This window comes from Anabrus simplex, chromosome 9 (assembly GCF_040414725.1).
Source record: "Anabrus simplex isolate iqAnaSimp1 chromosome 9, ASM4041472v1, whole genome shotgun sequence".
NCBI lineage: Eukaryota > Metazoa > Arthropoda > Insecta > Orthoptera > Tettigoniidae > Anabrus > Anabrus simplex.
Window position 1 is genome coordinate 36,777,197 of NC_090273.1, and position 13,102 is coordinate 36,790,298.

At 39.5% G+C, this 13,102-nt stretch overlaps 1 protein-coding gene across 1 annotated transcript in view; it reads right to left on the minus strand.

Moving 5' to 3' along the window:
- Positions 1-374: 374 nt before the first annotated feature.
- LOC136880988 (uncharacterized) overlaps positions 375-13,102 on the minus strand; it is a 317,532-nt gene continuing 304,804 nt past the window's right edge. Inside the window, exons 4-6 of the mRNA XM_067153560.2 lie at positions 8,111-8,244; positions 4,615-4,879; positions 375-1,338 (exon numbers count right to left, since the gene is read on the minus strand). Of these exons, the coding sequence (XP_067009661.1) occupies positions 1,241-1,338; positions 4,615-4,879; positions 8,111-8,244 (497 nt within the window). The 3' untranslated portion in view covers positions 375-1,240. The remainder of the gene's footprint in view (positions 1,339-4,614; positions 4,880-8,110; positions 8,245-13,102) is intronic.

The window sequence follows — 13,102 nt, forward strand, 5'->3', positions numbered from 1 at the left end:
ATTTGTACCAGCAATCATCCTCGCTACTTTCATGTCTGTTACTTCTAACTTATGAATAAGATATCCCGAGTTCACCCAGCTTTCGTTCTCGTAAATCAACTGGCTCCATAGCTAAATAGTTAGCGTGCTGGCCTTTGGTCACAGGGGCCCCGGGTTCGATTCCCGGCATGGTCGGGAATTTTAACATAATTGGTTAATTCCTCTGTGTATGAGTCGCGTTCATCATAATTTCATCCTCATCACGACGCGCAGGTCGCCTTCGGGAGGCAAATCAAGAGATCTGCACCTGGCGAGCCGAAGTCCTCGGACACATCCCGGCACTAAAAGCCATACTCTATATCATTTTTCAAATTTCCCTGGTTCGGGGGCTGGCTGTTTGTGTCGTCTTAATCATTACAGAAGACCTACACTAGGCCTCTCCGGAGACCACTCACCGTTATTAGCAGGAGGAAAAACCGGGTCTCTTTATTCTTCATCCTCAAGGTCTAATACGCGAATTTATTTCACTGTGTTAATTATGATTTATAGGCATTAGAATTATTAGGGAGCGATCTAAGTTTTGATGATGACGACGACAATAATACTACTAATTATTTTCACCAGTTTCACTTTCCCGCTTTTATGTGGAGTCACAGAGTACCCACGTTCAATTTAGCAGTTGGTCGACGGTTTAAAACCGGATGCACTTTCTGGCACTACGGCTAGTCGTAACGAAAATATCATGGGAAGTCTTCGCGATTGAAGCCTGAGGCACTCCGGTAGGGAACACTCAACGCATTTTACGTGAAATCAAAGGTTCAGAATCCGACTTTCCACCACCCCAAGTTTCTTCTTGTATCTTCAATTGATGATTGATGATTAAACGTCGCTCTCTTCACTTCATACTCAGGCAAAACCTCCTGAACGAACAACAAGCTCAGTAAACGTGATATTTATATTTTTCATTGCTTTTTACTTGTTTTTTTTAAATATTTAGGCTATTGGTACCTGTGGAAGAGACACAAGAACATTTTCATTTCCGGGTAGGTTTCCATTATTTCCTCGAAAAACATGAGAAAGTACTTAATCATTCTTTTCTTCTATACATATTGTCAGGGACTGAACATGATCCTCTCTGTTCTAATGAAGTTTGCAGAACAATATTATTTCCCGAACTCATCCCGAAGAGTATCGTAGCCGGTACCGCTTTAGTATACCAGTGGATGAAGCGTCGCTAGATGGATAGGTGTCTCCATTACTGCTACCTCGCTGCGAGCGCAGTTGTTGATGTGATGACGAGGAAAAGGCTGCAGGCTGCTAACACAGGGCACCAATGAGCGGACGGTGCGCAGTTACCAGCTGCTGAAACAAGACCAGAATATTTTATTTTATTTTGTTTTATTCTTTCAAAGATCCCATGAGCTAATGCTCGTATTGGGACAGTACATTAAAGAGCTGGCAGAGTTACAATATTAAAGAAAAAGCGAATTATTTATAATACAGAACTGATGAAAATTATAATATTTTAAATGTAAAATACCGGTGCAAATTTTTTCAATGATACAATAATTGTTGTTTAAAAGTTAATATAAACAGAACCATATAGCTCGAAATGAAACGTGATAATAAGTTCATATGAACAGACTAAATCCAAGAACATTAAATTTTGTCCATAAATATTACAGAAACTATTCTCTAATAGGTTGTCACATTACAGGATATTAAAAAAAAAAGATTCAGACGACACTATGAACTTAAGAATAACATAAAGAAAAGGTTGCTTGGTTATGCATCCCATTTCCTAGGATCTACATATTTACTAACCCAGTTACAATATTCTCCTAATCGTCGGTAAAGAAACAATACCCCGTATGTTAGAATGCTCTTCCTATCCATTAATTTTCCTAAGACTGCTCACGCCGCCCAGCCACATATGGATATGAAACCAAACCAAACCCCATGGCACAACAGCCCTGAAGGGCCTTGGCCTACCAAGCGATCGCTGCTCAGCCCGAAGGTCTGCAGATTATGAGATGTCATGTGGTCAGCATGACGAATCCTCTCGGCCGTTATTCTTGGCTTTCCTGACCGGGATATGGATATGAAGTCCACTGAAATGTGTAAAGGAAGAGGAACCTTAAGTACAACACAATGTAAGAGTGAGTAACTACGTCACGGAACCATAAATTCCTACAGTACGATGCTGTACCGTTCATTGAACACAACGAACATTGTTCTGATGGACTGCATACCCATATGTGGCTGGAAAGCGTGACCAATGGGTAGAAAAAGCATTGTGACATACGAGGTTTTGCTTCTTCAACGACGTAATATTTTGAAGACTCCACTTCTTAGCTTGGTACTACTTGACTAACGCATCACTGTTGTTAACCAAACAACAATGAGACAACACGCGCTTCCAATCAATACATCGTAAGTGAATTTTGTACTAGTCGGCCGAGTTATTAATCGACGTATTAGCCCAGTTTGACTGACTGACTGATCGTTATCGTGCGAGATCCACAGTACACGACTACAGGTTCGATTTTCGGCAGATGCGAAATTGATAGAAATTACATTTAAAGGCTAACATCTCTACTTTTGAAAAAATACATAATCAAGAAGAATATTTATACTATTGGATTATCCAAACGCAAAGAAGTTGTGATTATATTTTCTTCAGAAATTAAGTTTCCCTATTTCTTTTCCTGTAAAATCTGAGAAGCGTGACCGATCTATGACGTAGCAATCATATACCGGCCGTACAAGTTCCGGCTGGTGTCAGTAGCGCAGCAGCAGTGACTCCAAATGACGGCTTGTATTCTTTCTCCCGCTGTTTGCGAGGTTCGGTCTGTCATAAAGTTTCCCCATAAATTGCGACGGGCCATTGCCAACAAGAAGTGTGGAATGCTCAGTGAAGTGTTGTGCTGATCCATGGCAATACTGACTCGTTGGCTGAATGGTCAGCGTACTGGTCTTCAGTTCAGAGGGTCCCGTGTTCGATTCCCGGCCGGGTCGTGGATTTTAACCTTAATTTGGTTAATTCCAATGGCTCAGGGGCTGGGTGTGTGTGGCGTATTCAACATTAGAAATCATCCTAGGTAGGGCCCTCATCTTCACAGACATGCAGGTCGCCTAATAGGCCGTCTACTAGAAAAAGACCTCCACCAGGCCTCTCCGGAGTCCATACGCCATTATTATTATTATTATTATTATTATTATTATTATTATTATTATTATTATTATTATTATTATGGCAATACTCGGCGCTCAGCAACTGTTCTGCGGGAGTTCGGCTGGGAAGTGTTTGATCATCCACCGTAGAGTCCTGATCTTGTTCCCAGTGATTATCATCTTTTCTTGCACTTCAAGAAATTCTTGTTATCTTGTCAGCATTTTCACAGGGACAAAGAGCTAAAGACGACGAATGTCACACGCTGGTTCCATTCCCGGGCGTCAGACTTCTACGACACCGACATACAAAAGTTGATCCCTCGATATGGCATGTGCCTCAATTCTGGTGGTGATTATCTCAAACAATAGCTCCAACATTGCTGGATCGAGTGCCAGTAAAGTTTTTCATGTAAAAAACAAAGAAACAAAGCGAAGCAAGGTCATCTCCGTACAGGCCCTTAAGCCCTGGGAGGGCTGGCAAATAAAGGCTTCCACTATCAGTAACCTTGGCACTTGGTGGTGTAGAGTGGTTAGCCTTACGACCGGCCGCCTTTGCCCTCAGTAATTAACCCGGTACTCATTTTTGGTGTAGGCTGAGTGAACCTCAAGGCCATGTGAATTCCGGAAGTTTCTTAAATTTTTTACTTCCTGACAGGCAATTGAACCCACGTCCTTCCGAGTGAACCGAGCATGCCTTTACCGCATCGGACAGCCAGTCCCTAATAAAGTTTCGCATGTAACTATGTTGTCCTTTTAATATTGAAAACATTTCTTGGCGGACAAAGTAGGGGTCCCCATACTATGAAAAACGTAAAATTAAGCTGTTTCCTCAATTGTGCCGAAAGTTGAGGGGCCAAAGGGTCAGGAAATGTTTCAAATTGAGAGTATTGGATAGCTGTATCAAATGAAAAATAAAATTTCGTAAAATCACTTCCTGCCTAAACGCAGATCCGGAAAAACAGCCTAAAATCGCCTGTTTCTTTAGTCGCATTTTAAAAATTCAAATCCCAGCCAAATTAAGTTATTTACATAATTATTTCTGTAATGTGTTCCTTGGTTCAATACCCTCAAACGTTTTTTGGATGTTTAAAAGAATGTTCACACCGAATGTAGCTATAAGTGCAGAAGTGCAACTCTGCATTGACTCATATTAGCGCTCGTAGTGGTGCTTAACTGAAACACATTGACTCACATTAGCGCCCGTAGTGGTAGAAAAACGCAAACTGCTAATCTAATCGACCGGATAACGATGATTAAGAAAAGGATAGTAATTTTTAGGAATAAATAAAGAATATATTCTCACACTTGATTACATTTTATTTACCTAAAATTCGTAGCTCATATCCCTAGGATGTTTTCAACATTGAGTTGCTTGCCTGAAGGGATAGAACTGTGGATTTTTAAAACTAGGGAAACTTAATTTCTGGTTGGCCCTCGTGTTAGTAGACGAACATACTGTACCTTGTACGCGATCAGCACGTGATTCACTCGGCAGAACTATCTCTCTACTCTCCAGAACAGGAGCTTTTTGAGGTTTATCTCCTTCAACGCTCTCTTCATTACTTCGCCAGTACACTGTAGCTATCGTCGCTAGACACTTGAGCTTCATGTCTCCCCGCTTGAAGTGCCTAGGCCGGACTCTGAACTCCAGACCTAGAACTGTCGTCTCCATACCATTATGCCCTTCAACCGTCACGTAAGGCCCTCGTAGGAAAGTAGGGTCCGCCTAGAAACAAACAAGAACAGTAAACTGTATTTGAGTACAAATATGAAGTTCATTGAATGAAGTTTTGGTGGCAGGCTCATGCGAGGTGAAGCGACAAGGAGGTGCAATGGACTTGGCCATTAAGGGTAAAAGAAGAAGAGAGAGACCAAGGCGATGATGATTAGGCACAGTTTTTAATGATTGAAAGGTTAGAAGTATGAAATTAAACGAAGCGACGGATTATTTGGAAATAGAGGATTATTGAGGCGTTTAGATCAGAGATTCTCAAACGAATATAAGATTGTACCCCTCACTCATATCTCAAAGTTCTTTGTACCCTCACGAAAAATCTCTAATTGATAGATATCAAACACGTTGCCGTGTTTTGGTGGATCGCAGAGGTGAAAGAAGGTGCTGGGTAGAATGAATCTAACTACAATATCAAAAATTAATTTAAAACTTTAAATAAATGTTATATTTCTTTTCAAAAAACAAACTTAACAACTTTTCACTTAGTGAAATAACAGTGGCAAATTTGGGGATTAAAATAGAGAACGCCAGAATAGGGAATTTAACAATTTTGGGCTTCAAGCCCTTAGTGTACACATTTACAATTTCAAAATGTATTATTTAGACAAAGATAGAACTCTCCCAAAATTCAAGAGCACTTGCTCCATAAGTTACAATCTCTAGCCTTCCAGAGGCCCTCCTTAATATTACCGTAGAATTTAGAAATCACAGAAAAGAGCTTACATGCTTCCACACTTTAACCAATTTCTTACAGCCTATTCAAGGCAACGTTACATCGAAAATCTTATACATTTCTGGCCTGTCTAGGCCTAATTTATACTTTGCAATTTAGTACACAGGGGTAACTAGTTCCCAAACTACTGGGCCTTCGTGGAAAAGAAAAACAGGTTAAATTACTAGCCCGCACACAAAATGAATCGAGGCGTACACTTGCACTCCAAGACAATTAAAAATCCTAATTGGGCTCTCTGCTCGATGATACAGGGGCTAATCCCAAGCTACCGAGGTGTCTCGAAAGAAGGTTAAGTTAATGCATTACAGGAAAGAAAAACAGTTACGAAATCGTAGACACCTCAAATTAAGTTGAAGGGGAACTTGAGAGGGTAACGCACTCTCTAGTTCCGATTTACAGTTTTAAGAATTTATGAAATTTTACATTAGCCGAAATAAGGTTTACATTTTAGAAAACAGAAGATTACATAAGTAGAAATTTGAACCTTCCCCTCGTATAAGTCTTGCGGAGGTATCTGCAGAAAAATAAGATTGGTGGTCATTACCTTGACTGCTGGTCTGCCTGGCGAAGAATGAGGCGCCCCGCCTCCTGTCTTAACACACCCACGCATTCAGAAATACGGCGATCAAGAGACAAGGTAGGCGGAAAGGCCGCAGCTTATATACGCGAGGGGACGATTCTAGATGGTTCTGGACTAATCCGGATACACCCTCTCGGTTTTATTGGCAGAATCAAGATTTATACCCATAAAACCAACAAGAAGCCTGTGATAAGCTGAAAAATAATTACAGAAAATTCCTATTGGCCAGATTCAAAACTGGCGGAATGAGAAAGAAGTGTTGCAAACCTTAATATATATATAAATAAATAAATGAAAACTTAATTTACTTGAGAAAACCCATAAACACAACAAAATTTCTTTCAACAATAAATTCTTTTACCTTGCACCAGAGTGCATGACCTCAGTTTTTGTAATGACATCTATGGAGAAATGTCCAAATTTCTTTATATACACCAAAATAAAATATATCCAATCAGTTGAGGAAACTTAGAAATGACAAACTTCTCAATTATTCAGTAGTGACATCTTCTGATTAATGTCCCAACTTCATGCCGTAGCAGTTTCACGTTTTGTTTGATAGATAGAGTTCCTTAAGGCGCTTCGTTTGAATGAGCGGAGTTGAGGTGTAACTCCCGGTACAAAAAATGTCTTCTTCCTCTTTCTTAATCAGTTTACCGTCCAGGGTTGGTTTCTACCGTCGGACTCAGCGACGGATACCATCTCTACCGGCTCAAGGGCAGTGTCCTGAAACGTGAGACATTGGTCGGGTGTACAACTGGAGAGGAGGACCAGTACCTCGCCCAGGTGTCCTCACCTTGCTGAGCAGTGGATTTTTGGGGGATGAGAAGATCGGAAGTTATAGACAAGGAAGAGAGAAGGAAGTGGCCGTGGCCTTAAGTTAGGTACCATCCCGGCATTTGCCTGGAGGAGACGTGGGAAACCATGAAAAACCAAAGTCAGGATGGCTGAGGTGGCAATCAAACCCCCTCTACTCAGTTGACCTCTCGAGGCTGAGTGGACCCCGTTCCAGCCCTCGTACCACTTCTCAAATTTCGTAGCAGAGCCGGGAATCGAACCCGGCCTCCAGGGGTGGCAACTAATCACGCTAACCACTACACCACAGAGGCGAACACATGATTATCATTATTATTATTATTATTATTATTATTATTATTATTATTATTAACAACCAGACCTGTGGTGTAGAGATAACATGTCTGTCTCTTATTCCTAAGGCCTGGGTTCGTTTCTCACCCAGTTAAAGGATTTTAATTCTGAACTGAGCAGTAGAACGTGGTTCACTTAATTCGGCATTTTCTCAAGCTCTTAGTTACAAAAAGAAAGCACACAGTGAGAAGATGTCGCTACTGACCTAGGATACATAGACGAACACTGGTTGCCATGGTTACAATTGTGTCTGGAAACTGATGACGTTAATTCCAAATATACCCCCAGCCTAAATACACATCCATGTTAAACGCATAATTACTATGCTAATTACTTTATACTTCAGCATGTCGATGTTCATCTATAAGATGCTTTGAAATGCTGATATTTACACAAATTACGTCAGTAGTTCGTACATCCGGCTACTTGGCTTTATGGTCAGCGTCGAGGGCTCCGGTTCAGATGGTCACGGGTTCTACTCTCGATGGGGTAGGGGATTTTATTCGCTTCTGGTTAATTCCTGTTAATTCTAACTCCATAACTCCATAAGAAGAAGTACTGAATTAATAAATGAAGATTTACGTAAGAAATACGTATTACGAATTATATTTTACTATCTTCGCATTTTTCACATATAATATTATTTATATTCTGGAGATATAAGTCGCTCAAACGATCTGTTTAAGGTCTTATCAATCTTCTACTGGTCATTAAAAGTAATTTTGTAAGATATGAGGTATTATAAACTAATAATATTAACCTGTTCTCCATTGATAAACCACATAAGCTGTGCCGCTGGTTTGGACCTCCCAGATGTGCAGTTGATACGAACCATGTCTCCGACTTGGTAGCGGGGTCTTCCTCCAGAAAGCCGTGGTCCTTCCTCGGGCAAGGCTGAAACAGGAAAATGATGTATCGTTGGCGTATAGGAGAAGGATATATCAGAATATTAAGGGGGGAGACCCAGCTTAACAAAGGAAAAAATAGGTTAATATTCATTCGATTGTTAAATATGCTACAATTGTTGTTGATAATTGCTGCACATATCCCAGTATCGGCATGCTTCCTGGCAACCAGAAGCAACTTCAATAATGTCAGAATTTTAATAATTTTAATATTTTAAAATAAAATATTCAAAATGTCCCGCCTTTTAAACAGTATATCACTGTTTCCCTTATAAATTCCAAGTTTATAAGAATTTTCCTTTTTCAAAGTGTGTATCAAAACTCAAGGTACAAAATGAACCTCAATCATTAACATAGACTGTGATTTGGATTTTTTGTCGCGTTTTTATTCCGAGCACCAGAAAATATTAATAGAGTTTTGAATAAAAATGTTATATAAAATCGAATTTAAATCCTATTGATCTGAATGAGGTATAGATTGTAGTACAACATTACGGAAGGAAACTCTGAAAAAATCATAATTATCCGTGAATCAGTATGAGAGTTATGAAGGAAACCGTGATATATTGTTAAAAAGGCGGGAAATTTTGAACATTTTATTTTAGAATGTTATAATTAGAATTTTGACATTATTGAAGTTGCTTCTGATTGCTCTTAAGCATGCCAATCCTGGGGTATGTGCATAATTTGTCAACAACGTTTGTAGCATATATAACAATCGAATGAATATTGGCTTATTTTCCTCGTGTTGAGCTACCCCCCTTAAGAGTTTTAATATTCTGTAATGTTTATAATGCATGTTAAAATAAAGTATTTTATAGTATGACAGATTTATCATCTATATACAGTGTGAAAAACTCAGTGGCAAAGTTTCAGGAATTGATTCCTCATCTATCAGGTGCCCCTTCAGTCCCGTACTTCTATATATATATAAAAGCAAGTCGGTCGGAGCGATATATATATATATATAATAACCTTCCAATGAATGTTAGATTGGAGTTGGTGAAGACATTGGAAGTTTATGGTGAAATAAAAATCAATGAAATCGTATGTCCGATTACTACACGTCCAGGTGTGTCAAAAACCCAAATAACTCGCTCACCTATATGAACAACAGGCAACGGATTGAAGGTATCGGCAAAAATGATAAGCTCTGAACCCCGTGGTATCTCGTTAAATTACGGTGGATAATAATATGCCGTGGCACGAAATACAGAATTAAGTAAATATTGCAGTTTCCTCAAGTAAAGTTTGTTAAATGTAAATAAATGGCGAGAATATCAATGATAGAAATGTATCGGAGGCCATGGAATGAGTTGAATTAATTGGGCTAAGTTCAATCTGTATATGATGGCCATACCCTGCTTATCTAGTCCGATACCATTCGATGATCGAGACTGGTGATGAAATTGTCGATTGAGAACCAAAATATTATGTGCCATGAAAGTGATTTTCCGTTGTTTCCCCATTTTCACACCAGGAAAATGCTGGGGCTGTACCTTAAAATCACCAGCAGTTCTGTTCATTGCTAAGCATCCTGTCCTCATTTCCTCGATCATTTAAGTGTTGCAGACTTCACGAGATGTCTTCAACCAGCGTGGTCTTCAACTTTACTTAATACTACCTGTTACCTACGGCTTCGCTCGCTAGAATTTCGTAAGTTGATAAAAATTAAGTTTTCTTCGGTACTGCAATAAGACATTATCTGAAAATCCCTAAAGTATAAAAACTCGCCGAAAAATTGCATTTCCCTGAAAATGGTTTTCCGTGGTTTCCCATTTTCACACCAGGCTAATGCTGGGGCTGTGCCTTAATTAAGGCCACGGCCGCTTCCTTCCAACTCCTAGGCATTTCCCATCCCATCGTCGCCATAAGACCTATCTGTGTCGGTGCGACGTAAAGCCCCTAGCAAAAAAAAAAAATGCATTTCATTTATGCCAGAACCTCTTTGTAAACCACGTATTGCGGCATTGCCTTTTGGGGCTAAGATGACCAAGCTACTGGCAGAGCTAAATCTGGAACATGCGACACGGAACTCTTCATGTGAGTAACAGTAAAAAAAAAAAGGGTTTCTTTATTTCTAAAGGAGATTACAAATACCAATTATCGCGCATGTAACATGTTAAGTTTACGTGATATACTGTAGATATTCTAATTTTAGAAACTGCCCCACTCCTTGGCTGAGAGTTCATAGTTGAGGCTTTCGGTTCACAGAGTTCCAATTTCGATTCCGGGCTGGGTCGGATATTTTAATCGCATGTGATTAATTCTCCTGGCTCGAGGACAGGTTGTTTGTGTTTGTCCCAACACTCTCCTCTTCATACTCCCTCAATACACCACATTACCAACCACAATAGGAATACGCAATGGTAAGTACATCGCTACACATAGGGTTGGCGTCAGGAAGAGCATCCAGTCGTAAAACAACGTCAAATCCCCATGTGAGACACAGTTCACACCCGCAACCCCACAAGTGTAGGAAAACCGGTAGAAGAGAAGATACTCATTTTAAAATATCACCCGCTTTTTGAAAAATTTTCACCCCTTTAAGTGGATATTCCAGAAAAAGTGTGTTCATAAAAAGAAAGAGATTCCAAGTACCAGTTTTAACGTCTGTAACATCTTCCGTTTTTAAGATATATGTATCGACATATAAATAATTCAACTCCTTGCTCATTTCTTTTCAACCTTCATCCTTTAAGTGGATTTTCTGAAAACAAAAATTTGTGTTCTTTTATTTTAAAGGAGATTCCAAATACCAAATTTTGTCTTAACATGTTAGGTTTTTGTGATATGTTGTAGATAATCTCGCTGCTGTAAGCATACTGGAGCTGATGTTGCAATGGTTACGGCAGTTCATTTCTTTATCCGATGCATAGAGCAGGGGTAGTGTGGTGCCAATATCTCAATAACGGTTAGTTTTAGGGCCCGTAGGGCTTACCGAGTTTTGTTCTTTGCGTCCAGGGGCTTAAAATGAGCTTTGTCTCGTCCTAGTACGACAAATTCGATATTTCGCCTATATTAGCTTAGTATTTTTATATCTCCCCACGCCGCCCCCCTCGAATTAATTTGAAAATAAAATATAGCATATAGCACTCAGGGATAATGTATCTTTTATTTTATTTCATTTATTTAGTCTGATCCAGGACACCCTAAATTTGCCATAAGACACAGAATAATACACAATAACAATTTTGAGGGAAGATAAAAAGATTAATGTTTAAAAAAAAATGGTAGGTTACAATTAACCATGTTAAATGGCATGAACTTCATATAAATGGTGACGAAGAATCGAAACGGAGTATTTGATGAGTGAGACGACTATCTCATCCTGTAGGCTTCTCGCTAGTTTATATTTTTGTCGCCATGTGACGAAAGATTTGGGAATTATTCCCCTCGCGCCAAAGAAAAGTCCAGTCACCGTAATTTTTTTAAGGTTATACGACTCAAGAAAGAAAGGGATGGTTGGATTATAGATATCCTTTTTCTCATTGTCTACGTCAGTCGGCTGAGAGGCTGAAGATTCAAAGCGTACCGTAGGATCAATAATTTCTGCTTCGTTCCTCCGTCTGTCAATCGCTATAATATCAATCCTGCGAGTGCTGCCTCCTTCGGCGAGGCAGTGGACTTCTTCGTACACTTCTAGATTTTTGAGACGAAGAGCATTAGCGATCAGCTTTCTGATGATGTTATGGCGTTTGATCCTAAGCAGTTCTCCTTGAGGGCAACTCCCCAGCACATGTGGTAAGGTTTCATACTCACTGCAGTGTCTGCAGTGGCCTGTGCTGGTAGAACGTCCCGGCAGAGTACGTACTGGTGCAACCATCGCGGTCAACTTCAACATCTCCCTCCATTCCGAACAAGTTAAACCATCTCTTCTGGTAACCCAAGAATTAGCAGCAGGAACTTGAGCAAATAACTCAACACCTCTTCCTTTTTGTGGATATGCACACCAAGCTTCAAATCCGCGTGTTCTAAGTATATCGCGCAGTTGTCTAACAGATTTCGTTGATGTCTCTTCATTGAGTTGAAGTTCAGATAGGCAGCGAGTTTTTATTGCTGTGAAATTTCGAACAGCATTTACGTGCGAATCATTCATAGCTTCTAGCTTAAGATTGATAATTTTTAGAATCGGTCCAGTAGTTCCTGAGATTAGCCATTACATACAAGCAAACTTTACCTCTTTATATACTCGTATAGATTATGTGAAGAGGTAGACCAGTAATCTTCTCCGCTTACAGATGTTTTCACGTCAAAAAAGAAAATCCTACAATATTCATAATTATTTGACTTAAGCTACCGCTTGCAAGCATTTTGATGTCACACCATTTACGCCGACTGCTTGTCAATGTTGACGTTCCATTTTACTATACCGAATGGAAAAGGGTGATCTACATCTGGGTATTAATTAATTGTTAGAGGTGATATATTTTATCCTTTTTCCGTGTTGACTTAATTACATAGAATTTACTAGTTTAGGTTAATAATAATAATAATAATAATAATAATAATAATAATAATAATAATAATAATAATAATAATAATAATAATAATAATGTTATTTGCTTTACGTCCCTCTAACTACTTTTACGGTTTTCCGGAGACGCCGAGGTACCGGAATTTTGTCCCGCAGGAGTTTTTTACGTGCCAGTAAATCTACCGACACGAAGCTGACATATTTGAGCACCTTCAATCAAGGGGCTGGAGAAGAGAGAATCTTAGTTCAGCATATTACATTTTTCTGAAGCGGAACGGTGCATAAAATTTGTACCAAGTTCCGACAATGACGACTGATTTCATCATACATTTTTATTGTACGTGGTCAACTATGATACTCCTCCATCTGG